General features: G+C 44.7%; 2 protein-coding genes across 3 annotated transcripts; both read right to left on the reverse strand.

Moving 5' to 3' along the window:
* Window positions 1–57: 57 nt before the first annotated feature.
* Window positions 58–5,423, reverse strand: LOC148101044 (GTPase IMAP family member 7-like). Of its 2 annotated transcripts, XM_087847627.1 has the most exons (4): window positions 4,565–5,423; window positions 4,093–4,131; window positions 3,898–3,999; window positions 58–1,336 (listed from the first exon to the last, which is right to left on the reverse strand). In XM_087847627.1, exons 1-4 carry the CDS (start codon window positions 4,584–4,586, stop codon window positions 570–572), a joined length of 930 nt encoding a protein of 309 aa, XP_087703753.1. In that variant the 5' UTR covers window positions 4,587–5,423; the 3' UTR covers window positions 58–569. The 2 variants fall into 2 exon arrangements, with proteins under 2 accessions (XP_087703753.1, XP_087703754.1); XM_087847628.1 differs by lacking the exon at window positions 4,093–4,131.
* Window positions 5,424–8,178: 2,755 nt separating this feature from the next.
* On the reverse strand, window positions 8,179–10,208 carry LOC148101045 (GTPase IMAP family member 8-like). Its single transcript, XM_087847607.1, has 2 exons — window positions 9,395–10,208; window positions 8,179–9,321 (listed from the first exon to the last, which is right to left on the reverse strand). Exons 1-2 carry the CDS (start codon window positions 9,954–9,956, stop codon window positions 8,576–8,578), a joined length of 1,308 nt encoding a protein of 435 aa, XP_087703733.1. The 5' UTR covers window positions 9,957–10,208; the 3' UTR covers window positions 8,179–8,575.
* Window positions 10,209–13,019: the final 2,811 nt, after the last annotated feature.

Here is a 13,019-nt window from a genome sequence, read left to right on the forward strand (position 1 = left end):
GTCTTTCAGCTGCAGCGTGAACGTAGCCAAAATATGAGGGATAAAAAAAAAGAAAGGAAAATTTCATCTTTTTATTTTGTCAGTAATAAAAAGTGACATTAAACAAACTTTGACAGTGAAGTATGGTGTGGTATATAAAAGCACTTTCTCCATGTTACACAAAATACATCAAAATCATAAGACAAACATGAAGATGCTCATAGATGCTACATTTCCTTATGAGACACTGACCACATGTTAAACTAGCACAGATTCAGAGTATGGCATCATTTCTCCATCTGCACATGAACAGCTGAAAGTCTGTCATCAAGATCGAGGTTGATTCATAAACTTCCTGTTTCTTTACAGCTCCTCACTCAGTGTAACATTACAGTGAACAGAGGGCTCGTTTTCATCACACATAGAAAAAGAACAGTTTAAGAGAAGATGCATAAACATGTACACAAAACAGGCTCCTCATGGGCGTCCATGACAGTGATCACATGACCTGGGTCCACTACCATCATGGATTAAACCGAACAGATGGAGGATGAGAGTGACCTTCAGTCTGCTGAGGAAGTGTGAGCAGCTCAGTTCAGCCTCAGCTTCTCGTGGAACTTTTTAAGGATTTTATCAAAGGAGGCATCTTTGGACACCTGCTCCACAAACTGACGGACTCCGCTCGCTAAAGCCCGATAATATCGCTGCACCTCCTGCAGTTCAGACTGCCGTTCCTCCTCCACCTGCTGTTTCTCCTCCTGAGCCTCCTTCAGCTTCTTCTCATACTTTAATTCCACTGCTTTGATTTCCTCCGTCAGCTTCTTCTCGTAGAACTCTCTGAGCTCTGACTCTCTCTGTTTCAGCATCGCCTCCACCTCCAGGTAGGTGTAGTTGGAGTAAAACTCTCCTCCGTGGTCGGCCACCATCTTGTCCACCTTCTTTAGCAGATCCAGGACTTGACCACGGTCGTTGGCTCTGAGATTGTTGAAGACGTGGTATCTGTTTCCAGTCTTCATCAGGACCTCCTGCAGCTCAGGTCCTGCTATCTTCAACATCTGATCAAAGTCTGCTTTGACTTTGTCTCCGTGGGTGAAGAGGATCATGGTGTACCTCCAGGCACCCTGTCCAAAGATCTCCTCCACCTTCTTCACGGCGTCTCGTTCCTCTTCTGAGAAGTGTCCCACCCTGATGACCAGCAGGATGGCGTGGGGCCCCGGGGCCGACATGTTGATGCATTTGGAGATCTCCCTCTTCACGGCGTCTTCAGACATCGTGGTGTCGAAGAGGCCGGGAGTGTCCACCACAGAGATGGTCCTCTGGAACAGCTTCTCCTGCTGCTTGGAGCACTCAGCCGTCACTGAGGAGGAAACAGATCAGTTAGACTCTTGTTTTTAAAAAAGTGAACTTCATGGAAACTCTTGGCTTGTCTAAACAAAAATAACAATAATAATGGATTGCATTTATATATTACATTATTTATATTTATATATATTATTTATATTTACAATTCCACTATTCATTCACTCTCACATTCACACACTGGTGGAGGCAGCTACAGTCGTAGCCACAGCTGTCCTGGGGCAGACTGACAGAGGCGAGGCTGCCATATCACACCATCGGCCCCTCTGACCATCACCAGTAGGCGGTAGATGAAGCGTCTTGCCCAAGGACACAACGACCAGGACGGAGAGCCCGGGGAACGAACCGGCGACCTTCCGGTTACAGATATGCTTCCCAACCCCCTGAGCCAATCAACCCCAATCATTTCACCCTCTTCATCACAGTGCAGATGATATACTCTCTAACAAATGGCATAGACACACATGGCAGCTCTTCTGAGGTAAACTCTCCAGTTTGTCTTTATTAGAGATGGACCGATCCGATATTACTTATCGGTGTCGGTCCGATACTGACCCAAATTACTGGATCGGATATCTGAGAGAAACAACAAATGTAATCCGATCCATTAAATATCAAAAAAGCACCTCACAAAACTTGCGACACGGTGTTACTCAGCTCATAACCGTAGCAGGTCGGAGGGCGATAGAGCTGCTGCGGTGGACGACACCTGTCAGCGGTCTGGTTGAGCATTTGGAGGCTCGCTACCAAACCGCATTTAATCTCAGAGAAACGTATCCAGACAAGTAAAGCAAGTGTGTAAGTTCATCTCTGAATGTCTGTAAAGCATTCCAGCGTTAAGCTTAACATCCGATATATGGAGCGACTGCCTCTCTCTCTCTCTCTCTCTCTCTCTCTCTCCTGCTGCTACTTCAATCATGAAACTGATCAATGATCAGCTGATCGTCTCTCTTCTTAGTTTTTGTCTCACTTCTCACCAGAAAGAGGAAACCAGCGGCTGAACAACAGCAGCACGTTTAAGCTTGATCAGCTGTTGTTAGTATTTATTTAATATTATTTCTACACCAGGATCTTTTTCTACAGCTGACGTAACTGTGCAGGGGCGGAGCTAGCAAAGTGTAGCCAGGGGGGCCGATAGGGCATGAACAGGGAAAAGGGGGCACAAAGACATACTTTTCTTTCTTATTCTCATTTAAAATGTCGAGCTTTTAATAAATAATTATCTGAATCTTACACCCAAAGTTTTAATCTGATGTAAATGTATAGAAGTCCATTACTGTATATAGTAACTGTTAAGTCTAAAAAATAATTTATTTCTGTGCATTTTTTTTTAAAAATTTTTTTATTTTACACGTGCATTAAATTAAAGTTGATTTCATCGGTTAAGCGTCATGAGGTGGAGGGTGGGCGGGGTTCCCTATTTTTTTTTTTTTTTTTTTGCTGGGAGTTTGCAGCCCTGTTAGTCAGGTTGTTTAATATTTCTGCTCAGTACTCTTTAAAACACCAGAATAGGGAGGATGGAGCAGGTTTAAGGTTATTAGATTGATCAGTTTTGCTGAACTATGAAATATTTTGGGTGCAGTATATATATATATATATATATATTTTTTTTTTTAAATGAATTAATTTATTTATTTTTACACACAGGTATAACAGAATAGCTTTAGTTTCGTTTTTTTAAACTTGAGTATGAACTTATACAAAATGCAGCAAGATATTAAAAAAAATGTTTTATTGATTAAAAAACACTATATCGGATTCATATCGGCATCGGCAGATATCCCAATTTATGATATTGTATCGGACATAAAAAAGTGAAATCGTGCCGTCTTTAGTCCTTATCTGCAGCCTGTATCTGCCCATAGCTCGTTGCCACAGGTGAGGACAGGAATGCAGACCGACCAGCTTCCGTGCTCAGCTCCATGCACTGGTACAGCCTCCAACTGTTGAACTGTCATTCAGGAATGACTTACTTAAAGTCTTCTAACTTTACTCCAACCAGGAATGAACAGTGTGGACCAAGAATCACTGTTCACTGATCCCTGTTGTTGAACAGGGGGACCACCACCCAATCTTCTGGTCCAGAGGCATCTCCACAACTTCCACATGAAGTTACAGACGCATTTCAACCAGGAAATCCAGAGCCTTAAGGCCCTCAGGCAGAGTCTCATCCATCCCAGAGGCCTGGCCACAGGTGGAGGCGGGTGGTGTGAATGCCCAAGTTTGTGAATGTGATAACTCCAGAGCGAGCCAGCATAAGCTTTTTGTGATCTTGGACCTATTTGAATCTCTCTGACCTTGAACTCAAGGTCAAAGGTGAACTTTTCCATAGGTACAGCTACTAGGAGAGAGGCAGCACTTCTACTTTCTTTACATTTGATCTTGATTTAAAACTGTTCTTGCAGCTTTGCCTGCGACCTTCTGTTTCTTAGTCCTTGTTTTGGTTGTGCAGACAGAGACCTTCATATTATTAGACACCCTCGTGTGTGTGTGTGTGTGTGTGTGTGTGTGTGTGTGTGTGTGTGTGTGTGTGTGTGTGTGTGTGTGTGTGTGTGTTACCTGAGGCAGAACCAGTTGCTGCTCTGAAGACGTCCTTTCCCAGGATGGTGTTTCCACTGGAGCTCTTCCCTACTCCAGTCTTCCCAACCAGAACCAGCCTCACTGAACACAGACACACATGTCAGCTCACTAAACTGACTCTTTATCTCAGGTTCACCGACAGCTGTGTGTGTTCATACAAACATCTGGACTTACAGCTCAAAGGTTCGTCCTTACTGTTTCTCCTTGCCCCCACTATTCAGACACACAGATAAATGAAAGAGTTCTTACTGATGATCTAGTAAAAACTACATATTTGTTCTGTGACTTTTATATATCCTTTATTTATCTAGTAAAAAAAAATCTGGTTGGCATTAAAAATGTTTTTTGGGAGGAAACTGGCCGAGAGGACAGAAAAATACAACAATAGTTTAAGTGACCAAAAAGGACCGGATTGGTTATAATGTAGGTACACTAATTATAAAGTTACTTGGTAGTTTTATGTATAACCGCTTTGTAAATCTTGTCAACGTCTCTTTACCAATATAAAGTAAAGACGTTGCGCATTAAAACACACGGAAACACTGGAAATCAGTTTTTGGCACAACACTGGTCTAACAGGTTCTCCCTCAGCGAGAAACTCCTGACGCTGTCGGTATCCGCAGGTAAAATAAAGCCACCGACTCACCTGGCGGTACACTCGCTGCCATCTCCGCTTGTTGCTGCTTCTGCCGGACAACTTCAGCTCCGAGTCCGGATCCTCAAACTCTGGAAAGAGCTCGTCTCTACCCAACCAGTGCAGGGAAACACCGACTGTGTTTAACACAGGTGCGAAATGCCCTACCGGAAACTCAGCTTGCTGTACCTGCCACACCTGCTGCTTCACTATCCAATCACAGTGAGATCTCGGAGAGGAGAAAGAATCTGCGCTGTAATAAGCCGTTCAGCCTAAAGTGGAGGAGCTTGCGCAGAGGAAACGTCAGCTGACTTATTTAAAAGCATCACTCTCACTGATCGATCTGAATTTTCTCTCTTTCTCATTAACCTGGTTTCTATTTTCAAGTGAAATTATTATATGCTGGCGCTCTTACTCGTGGTGACGGGGTAACTTTGAGACGAGGTACGTGACGTCATCACGGTGTTTGTTATGGGCTTTCCTACGGCGCCGGAAAGATGGAGGTGCGCTGTGTGTAAATGGAGATGAACCATGTGAACTACCTTGTCTGTGTTCATGGCTGAAGGCTAAAGAGAGAGAGTCCCGTCCGTGCCTCTCTTATCCTCCACATGATCACTGATCAATGGCTCTGAGCAGTAGCGGTTTTAGATACGGGCGACACGGGCGGTTGCCCGGGGCGGCATCGTGGTGGGGGCGGCATCACGAGCATCAGCAAAAAAAAAAAAGAATTGCTCGTACTCATGCTGCCCCAACATCAACCAGCGCATACTGGGAATGGCACAGGCACCGGTCGGTTTCCTGCTGCACATTTGCTGGGAGTAAGGGCGCCTCCGTTTGCGAGGTGCGTCTGCGGCTTGCGGCGCAGGGAGGAGAGGGCGGGGCGGCGGGGGAGTCTCTGACTGGAGCAGCGTCTAATAACCAACAAACAAAATAAAACAAAATAAAAACAAAACAACAAACACGAAAACACCAGACATCATGATACAGACTTATAGTTTGCTCCGTGCGCCTGCGCGCTGCTGAAGTCAAAGTAAACTTTAGTGTCATCTCCGCTACAAACAGTCCAGCATATAGAGACGAGACAACGAGGCTGCAGTTACAGCAGTGCAAGTAAACAAACAATAAATATAAGAAGAGTAAGAAAATAAATATACACTTTAGGACTCGGGGTAAAGGGATCAATAACAATTTAAAATTTACAGTTTGATTATTCAAAGGGTTAGGGTCTCACACACAACCCGTCGAAAGGGGAGGGGGTCCGACTGCTTCCAAATATAAATATTTCGTTTATAATGATGTAAATCCAAGCCCATCATGGATTCATGATTTGAATCCTGTGTGTGTGAAATCTCAGAAATAAACCTTAGACAAAGTGAATCTCTGAACTACGGTGTAGGTGTGTTAGGTCATGTTGTGGTGATCCTCGGGTTGAGTGATGGGTGTTCATACTGGAGTAAATGGCCTGCCTTTGTAAAGCGCTTTACTCAGTCCCTAAGGACCCAAAGCGCTTCACACTACATTCAGTCATTCACACAGTGGTGATGGCAGCTACATTGTAGCCACTGACAGAGGCGAGGCTGCCAAACACTGGCCACCACCGGGCCCTCTGACCACCACCAGTAAAGGCAAACGTGGGGTTAGTAGCAAGCCTGGGATCGAACCACCGACCCTCTGATTTGTGGCTGACCTGCTCTGCCACCTGAGCTACAGCCACCCATGTGCAAAATTAAAACCAACAGAAGATGGACAAGAAAAGTTCAAAGCCATCAGGAGCTCAGTTTAGAAAAAAGAGAAAAGAAGAGGAAGAGAAACGAGCAACAGATACAGGTAAGCAGATGTGTGATTGGATGATGGCAGGTCATCCTGAACCAATCAGAGTCAGAACACTTTATTAATCTCTAAGGAAATGATGTGAGTTACAGTTGCTCCAAGAAGAAATGTTAAAAATAGCAACAGTAACAGACTAAACTCCAAACAATATGTTACAGATTTTAATATTAATGAGTCATAGTCAGTTGGTCCTGTTCTCATTGTGTGATGAATTATGACGGCTGTTTGGTAGCTGTTTGTGTACTATGCACACTCTCTCTCTCTCTTCATATGTGTGTGTGTGTGTGTGTACAACAGTTTTATGTTAATGTACAATCCTTAATATGTTTTGTGTGTGTGTGTGTGTGTGTGTGTGGGGGGGGGGGGGGGGGGGGGGGGCAGAGGGAGTGTACCACTGGGTATTATCCATGATTGTCTTTATCTTGGACAACATCTGCCTCTCAGACACCACCCTGACGGAGTCCAGCTCCATCCCCACAACATCACTGGCCTCGTGGATCAGTTTATGGAGTCTGCTGGCATCTGTGACCCTTGTGAGGGCCAGTGGGCTGGCCTTGTGTTTTGTTTTCTGTTACCTGTTTCTTGTAGGTAGGTGGAGCTGACCCAATTATAGATGCAGCACACCTAAGTTGCTTTGTCTTATTTTCATTAAAAATATCTCACAGCCTATAAAAGCCTGTGTGGTCTCCCACTTGTTTGTCACGTCCCGGGTTGTGACAAACGGGGGCTCGTCTGCGCAGTTCTCTTGGTTGGTAAGCTTTCTAAAGTTTGATGGTGAGCTGGTCTGTTTGCAGCTGATTGCAACTAGTCCTGTTTGATTTCATCTGTTTAGATGTCTTTATCTAGTTGTGTTTTGACTGGGACTTGCCTTGTAGGCAATTGTTGAGTTAATTGCTGATGAGTTTGGTTATTTGTGGTGATTTGATGTTCTGAGTTTGCTGTATGTTGTTTTGGGGAGGCCACATTGTTTAGGAAGATTAAGTGGAGGCAGTCATGTTAGCTCTTAGCTTTTCTCTAGATTTAAGTGTAGTGGAGCTAGTGTTGATGTGCTGTTTTGTACAAATTTTTGAGCGCATGAGCTATATTGATTGTTGATTGTGCATAAGTTACAAATCAGTGCTTTCCTGTTAGGTTGCAGGAGTGTTTCTCTGAGATTCATTCATGAAATTTCTGTTGCAGTGTGGTTTCAACTGCCGTTGCAAAAAGGGATGCAGAGCCTGTAACTCAAGCAGAAGAGTGTCAGGTTGAACCAGGTTTGAATATTCCTGAATATTTGTCAGTTTCCCAGCAAGAGCTAATTCAAGCGCAGCATGCTGATGCTTCACTGAGCTGTTTCACAAGGTGCAACCTAGCTACCTATTAATAAATACTACTAATAATAAATTGTTTATGGGTAATTCATGTGAAAGCAACAGTTTTAACACTTCGTTAAATATAGACTGTATAAAATAATACGGTATCATAGTAAAAAGTTGAATATTACAGTAAAATACTGGCAGCTGTGGTTGCCAGAATTTCACTGTGTAAAATACAGTGATAATGTAGAATATATAACGGTTTACTTTGTTGAGAAATGTACAATATAAAGCACCTTAAGGTGACTTTTGTTGTGATTTGGTGCCTTATAAATAACATTGAATTGAATTAAAATTCAGTGAACTTTGGTTTTTGCAGAATAATTACATTGAAATAAAACAAATATAATTTAAACCTGTTAAAATACAATTCAAATAAGTTTGATTACCGTCTCCTATTGACAAAGCACAGAAGAGCCGTATAATACAAAACATGTCTTTTTATTCAAAAGTTCATATTTACAGTAAATTATTGGCAGCTGTTGCAGCCACAATGTCGTCTAAAAGATTAAAGCCCAACAATTGAGGCAATAAACATAACAGGAAGACTTTGCTAAAAACATTAACAAAAACCAGTAGAGACAAAGATTAAATTAAACCGTTAATATTAAATAATCAAATTAATGACTAAATGACACTGATATCAAACTTCATCCAACCAAAAACAAACAAGTACATAAAGAGTCAAACATGATTATTATTAATGTTGGAAACCGAGACCAGTGATGACCGAGTTCACGTGACGGAGTTACTGATCACAGCAGACTCATGCAGGCGAGATCTTATTTTACTGTTTGATTCATGATAACAATCCAAAGATTTCATCTGTCGCCATCATTTAAATCCAGTGGAAATAACGCCTCACAAAGAGCGCGCTCAGACACAGGAGACGCCAGCACACGCTCAGCAGAGAGGGAGGAGTCCTCGCGGCGAGCGCATGCTCGACAACGTTGTTCGGACAGGAAGTGTCCTCCGAGTCACCTGACCTCAGTGCGTCCCAGCTCCAGTGGCGTCCGTCGTTCTCTCTGATGATGTCGTCTACGAGGCGGAGAAAGCGCTCCGCCTGCGCCCGCTCTCCTGAGCGAGTGTTGTCCAGCACGCAGTGTCGCCCCCGGCAGCGGGACACCAGGTCTGACACGCGGCGGCTCAACCTGATCGCGTCCTGCAGATGGCGTTCTCCCAGAGCGTCTCCGTGAGTGAACAGCACAGCGGCGTGTCGGGATGCCACGCCCTCCAACAGCTCGGTCAGGAGGGCGAGCGCCCGCGAGTCTGCAGCTGAAAGCTGGCCGATTTTCACCACCGCCGCCACCACATGAGGTCCCGGATCGGCGAGCCGGGCGGCGCTCTCGACGTCGCGGAGCAGCTGCTCCCGGGTCAAACCTTCACCCGAGAGTCCCGCCGAGTCCACCACGAAGACCCGCCCCCCCTCTGCTTCGCCGCACATGTGTCCTCTCACGCCTCCGTGGAAGTCGCGGTCCACCTCGAAGTGGCGGCGGCCCAGCACGGAGTTCCCAGCAGAACTCTTCCCGCCTCCAGGAGGACCGATAAGAAGGATCCTCCTGACCTCTGACCCCACACACTCAGCTGCAGGACACAGACACAAACATGTGACCATCTTCAGTGTACAGTCTGTGTGAGCGTGCAGTTCCTGTCTTACCTGTTGGGCAGTGAAGAAGCCCCGCCTTCAGCAGCAGCTCTCGGACCTGCTCTCTTCCTGCGTCCTCGTTGTTGAACAGGTGAACCCTCCCGGAGAACCTCGCCACCACGCCGGGGAGCGGACTCTGCCGGTCCTGGTAGATGAAGTCGTGCAGCGACGTGTTCTTCAGGGCATCCCCACCCGTGAAGAGCAGGTAACAGCGGCTGAAGCCCCGCCCTCCCACCGCTGCGAGCCCCGCCTCCACGCCACGTTCCTGCTCGGCGGTGAATCGGTCCGTTTTAACCACCAGCAGGAACAGGTGAGAGCCGGGGGACTCGAGCACGTGCTGACAGCACCTCCCGACCGGCTCCTCTCGTCCCAGTATTCCCGGAGTGTCGATGACGCGGACCACCTTCCCGAACACTCGCCCCGCCTCCTCTCTGATCTCGCTCTCTCCCGCCTTGAAGGACGTCTTTGACTCAAACGCCGCTCGGCCCAAAACCGTGTTTCCGGAAGCGCTTTTACCCACTCCACAGTTCCCCAGGAGGACCACGGTCAGGTCTGGACCTGGATCAGGATCCATGTGTGAGCACGAGCCCAGGTGAGTCCAAACTGAGCGCGTGCAGGAGCCTCCAGCAGCAGAGTGATGGATTCAGGAACATGAGTGTGAACACACACCTGAACAGGTGTGCCTGCAGTGCTGAGTGTGTGTGTAACACTGTGACACACACACTCAGCGGGACCGCGGAGACCTGACGAAGGCACACCGGAAGTTACTGAGGAGCGCTCTTTACTTTCGTCTCTTCAGGAAACACGATGACGCCTTTAAAATAAAAGCACGGGGACACGCCACGTGCCGTGTGCGTCACGTGTAGCAGACCATCGACGTGTTTTTATCAGTAATAATGACGGTTCACGATATTAGTGCTGAAAGAAATGTAAACGACGACTGTCCGGGTGCAGCCTTCAGACTGGAGCTCTTATTGTGAAGGACGTGAGTGGAAGTTGTGTTAAACTGTTTCCGTTAGCAGAGGCTTCGTTCCAACACGCAGTGGCGGTGCGAGCCTGTTTGGCGCGAACATTCCACATTAAACTTTGTGTGTGTGTGTGTGTGTGTGTGTGTGTAATATTAAGGATTGTACATTAACATAAAACTGTTGTCGGAACCACACTGAATTTCACCAGAGAAACACACACACATGAAGAGAGAGAGAGTATGCATATATGCAAACAGCTACCAAACAGCATCATAATTCATCAGACAATGAGAACAGGACGAATCAACAATGACTAATTAATACTAAAATCTGTAACATATTGTTTGGAGTTTAGTCTGTTACTGTTGCTATTTTTACCATTTCTTCTTGGAGCAACTGTAACCCACATAATTTCCTTAGAGATTAATAAAGTATTCTGATTGGTTCAGGATGAGCTGCCGTTATCCAATCACACATCTGTTTACCTGCATCTGTTGCTCGTTTCTCCTCCTCTTCTTTTCTCTTTTTTCTAAACTGAGCACCTGATGATTTGAACTTTTCTTTTCTTCCACTGGTTTTAATTTTGGACTCCAGTATGAACACAAATCCCTCAACCCGAGGATCACCCGGGCAACCGCCCATGTTGCCCGTATCAAAAACCGCTTCTGCCAACACGTAAGTATATAAACATTAAAGCGCGTGCGTTGTCATGTTCATGTTTGTAATATAATTTAATCGTCGCGTTTAAACGTGTAAATGAGCTCTGCGGCGGGCCTTTTGTTTCTGTGCTGACGCACGCGCGCAGCTTAGAGGGACCATTGCGTGGCAGCAGTCTCTGGTTCTGGGGCATCACCTCTTGTTGCGTAGTTATCAGAAGGTAGAAAAGTGCATAAGCGCAGATGACTGTGATGAACCCCTCTAACATTCACCTTCCAGCTGAACTCTGTAAACTGGACTTGTAGGGTTTGGTTGACAGACTATGGCTGTGTCCCAATTCAGGGTCTGCAGCCTGAACGATCCTCAAGGGCCGAGTACTCAAAGACCGCTGAGGCCGGAAGTGCGAGGCTTGTGAAATGGGCGGTCGAGCCTCCGTCGCGCTGCCCGGGTTGCCTAGCAACCATGATACTAACTGGAAATGTTTCATACAGCTTTGTTTGACAGAAATGAAGGAGAACATCTTTTGTTTGTTTCTACACGAGCTTTGTGTGATGTGATGAGTATCTGAGGCTGAGACCACAGGACTGTAAACATGATTGTTGGGCTTCATTTCTGTGCTGAACAGTTATTTAAGATTAGTTAGTAAATAACAATTAGCTAATGTTGTTCATGAGACTAAAGTCAGTGTAAATATGAGATGGCCAATATTATAGTTATTATATTAATCACATGTGAGTGAACTCTATCAAACACTGAGCTTCAGTAAAGATTCAAGTTGCAGTTATTTATGTTTCCTGTCACCTTAAATCTTCACTCAAAGACACTCAAGTATCTGTGACAGTGTGTATATAGATGTATTATATATAAGAGACAAATGTTGTTCCTTCAGTATGTTGTTATTACTAAATTTGGCTCAATGCTTACATATATGTGTAAAAAGCAAATGTACGAGCTGTGATAACTGTGTCTGATAGAATGAAGAGTAGACTGATATATGAAATATTCCTTTATTGGGTGAGAAAATCAGACCATGTCATAACTGCTTTAAGTCACACAGAATAGATATCAGAGCCTTAAACAGGCTGACTTCTGCTAAATGGGTCAAACTGGGCAGAAAGTCTACAAACACATAACATCCTTATAGAATATGATGTAACACTATAGATCAACTTAGCTCAGAATATATAAAGCATATAAACAATTACAGCAATATGATGCAACAAACACAGCAGTGCTACTAATCCAAAATACTCAAAGCTTCATAGAACTGAAACAAACATTTATTTTTAGCTCTGCTGCTGATACATACTTTAGGTTTCTGAACATTAAACTTGTTGCTGCCTTTCATAGTGTGTAACTTGTGTAGCCCTCAAATATGGGCAGAAATCTGTGCCGTCAGAAACTGAATTTGAATAAGTTAAATTTGAATTTCTCGGATTGAATCTGAATTGTAACCTGAATAAATGCTTTTAAAAACTGAATATGAATTAGTCTAATTTGAAATTCAATTTATTGGTTTGAAAATGATCATCACTAAACTGAAATTGAATTTTATAGTTTGAAAATGAATTCATTTGCTTTTAACTTTTATGCTTATTGTAGCTGTTAGCTAACAACGCTAATTTAGCGTAGTTTGCCCTGGTTAAGCTTTGACAAACAAATATGATCGACTGTTTCTAGTAGAATCCCAAAGTTGTCATCTTGTACCCTCTCAGAGCTCTGTTTGCTTGCAGAGACCCCTACAGAAGGGAAACATGCAAAACGGTGTCCAAACCTTTGTGTTTGAGCTTTATTTATGTCTTACACAGCATGGAAAAGTTGCAGGACACCGGCCCTCGAGGACTGGGGTTTGAGACCCCTGTCATACGGAACATGACAGGTGTGGATGAACTGCATGAAGAAGTTTCTCTTCTCTTCTGGCAGGACAGGAATGAGGCTTTGTCCTGTGAGCCACTGTAAGGGTGTACTTAGAGTACAACTGGACCGTCACCGGCCTCAGGCTCTTCACCTTT

This window comes from Neolamprologus brichardi, chromosome 10 (assembly GCF_056152115.1).
Source record: "Neolamprologus brichardi isolate AB-2024 chromosome 10, ASM5615211v1, whole genome shotgun sequence".
NCBI classification, from domain to species: Eukaryota; Metazoa; Chordata; class Actinopteri; order Cichliformes; family Cichlidae; genus Neolamprologus; species Neolamprologus brichardi.

Excerpts from the sequence above, each read along its gene's own strand:
- LOC148101045 (XM_087847607.1), bottom strand. The coding sequence starts at position 9,956 with ATGGATCCTGATCCAGGTCCAGACCTGACCGTGGTCCTCCTGGGGAAC. Across the intron at positions 9,322-9,394 it reads GCTTCTTCACTGCCCAACAG|CTGAGTGTGTGGGGTCAGAG; the intron begins GTAAGACAGGAA and ends TGTGTCCTGCAG.
- LOC148101044 (XM_087847627.1), bottom strand. The coding sequence starts at position 4,586 with ATGGCAGCGAGTGTACCGCCAG. Across the intron at positions 4,132-4,564 it reads GGCAGCGAGTGTACCGCCAG|TGGGGGCAAGGAGAAACAGT; the intron begins GTGAGTCGGTGG and ends GTGTCTGAATAG. Across the intron at positions 1,337-3,897 it reads AGCAACTGGTTCTGCCTCAG|TGACGGCTGAGTGCTCCAAG; the intron begins GTAACACACACA and ends TTTCCTCCTCAG.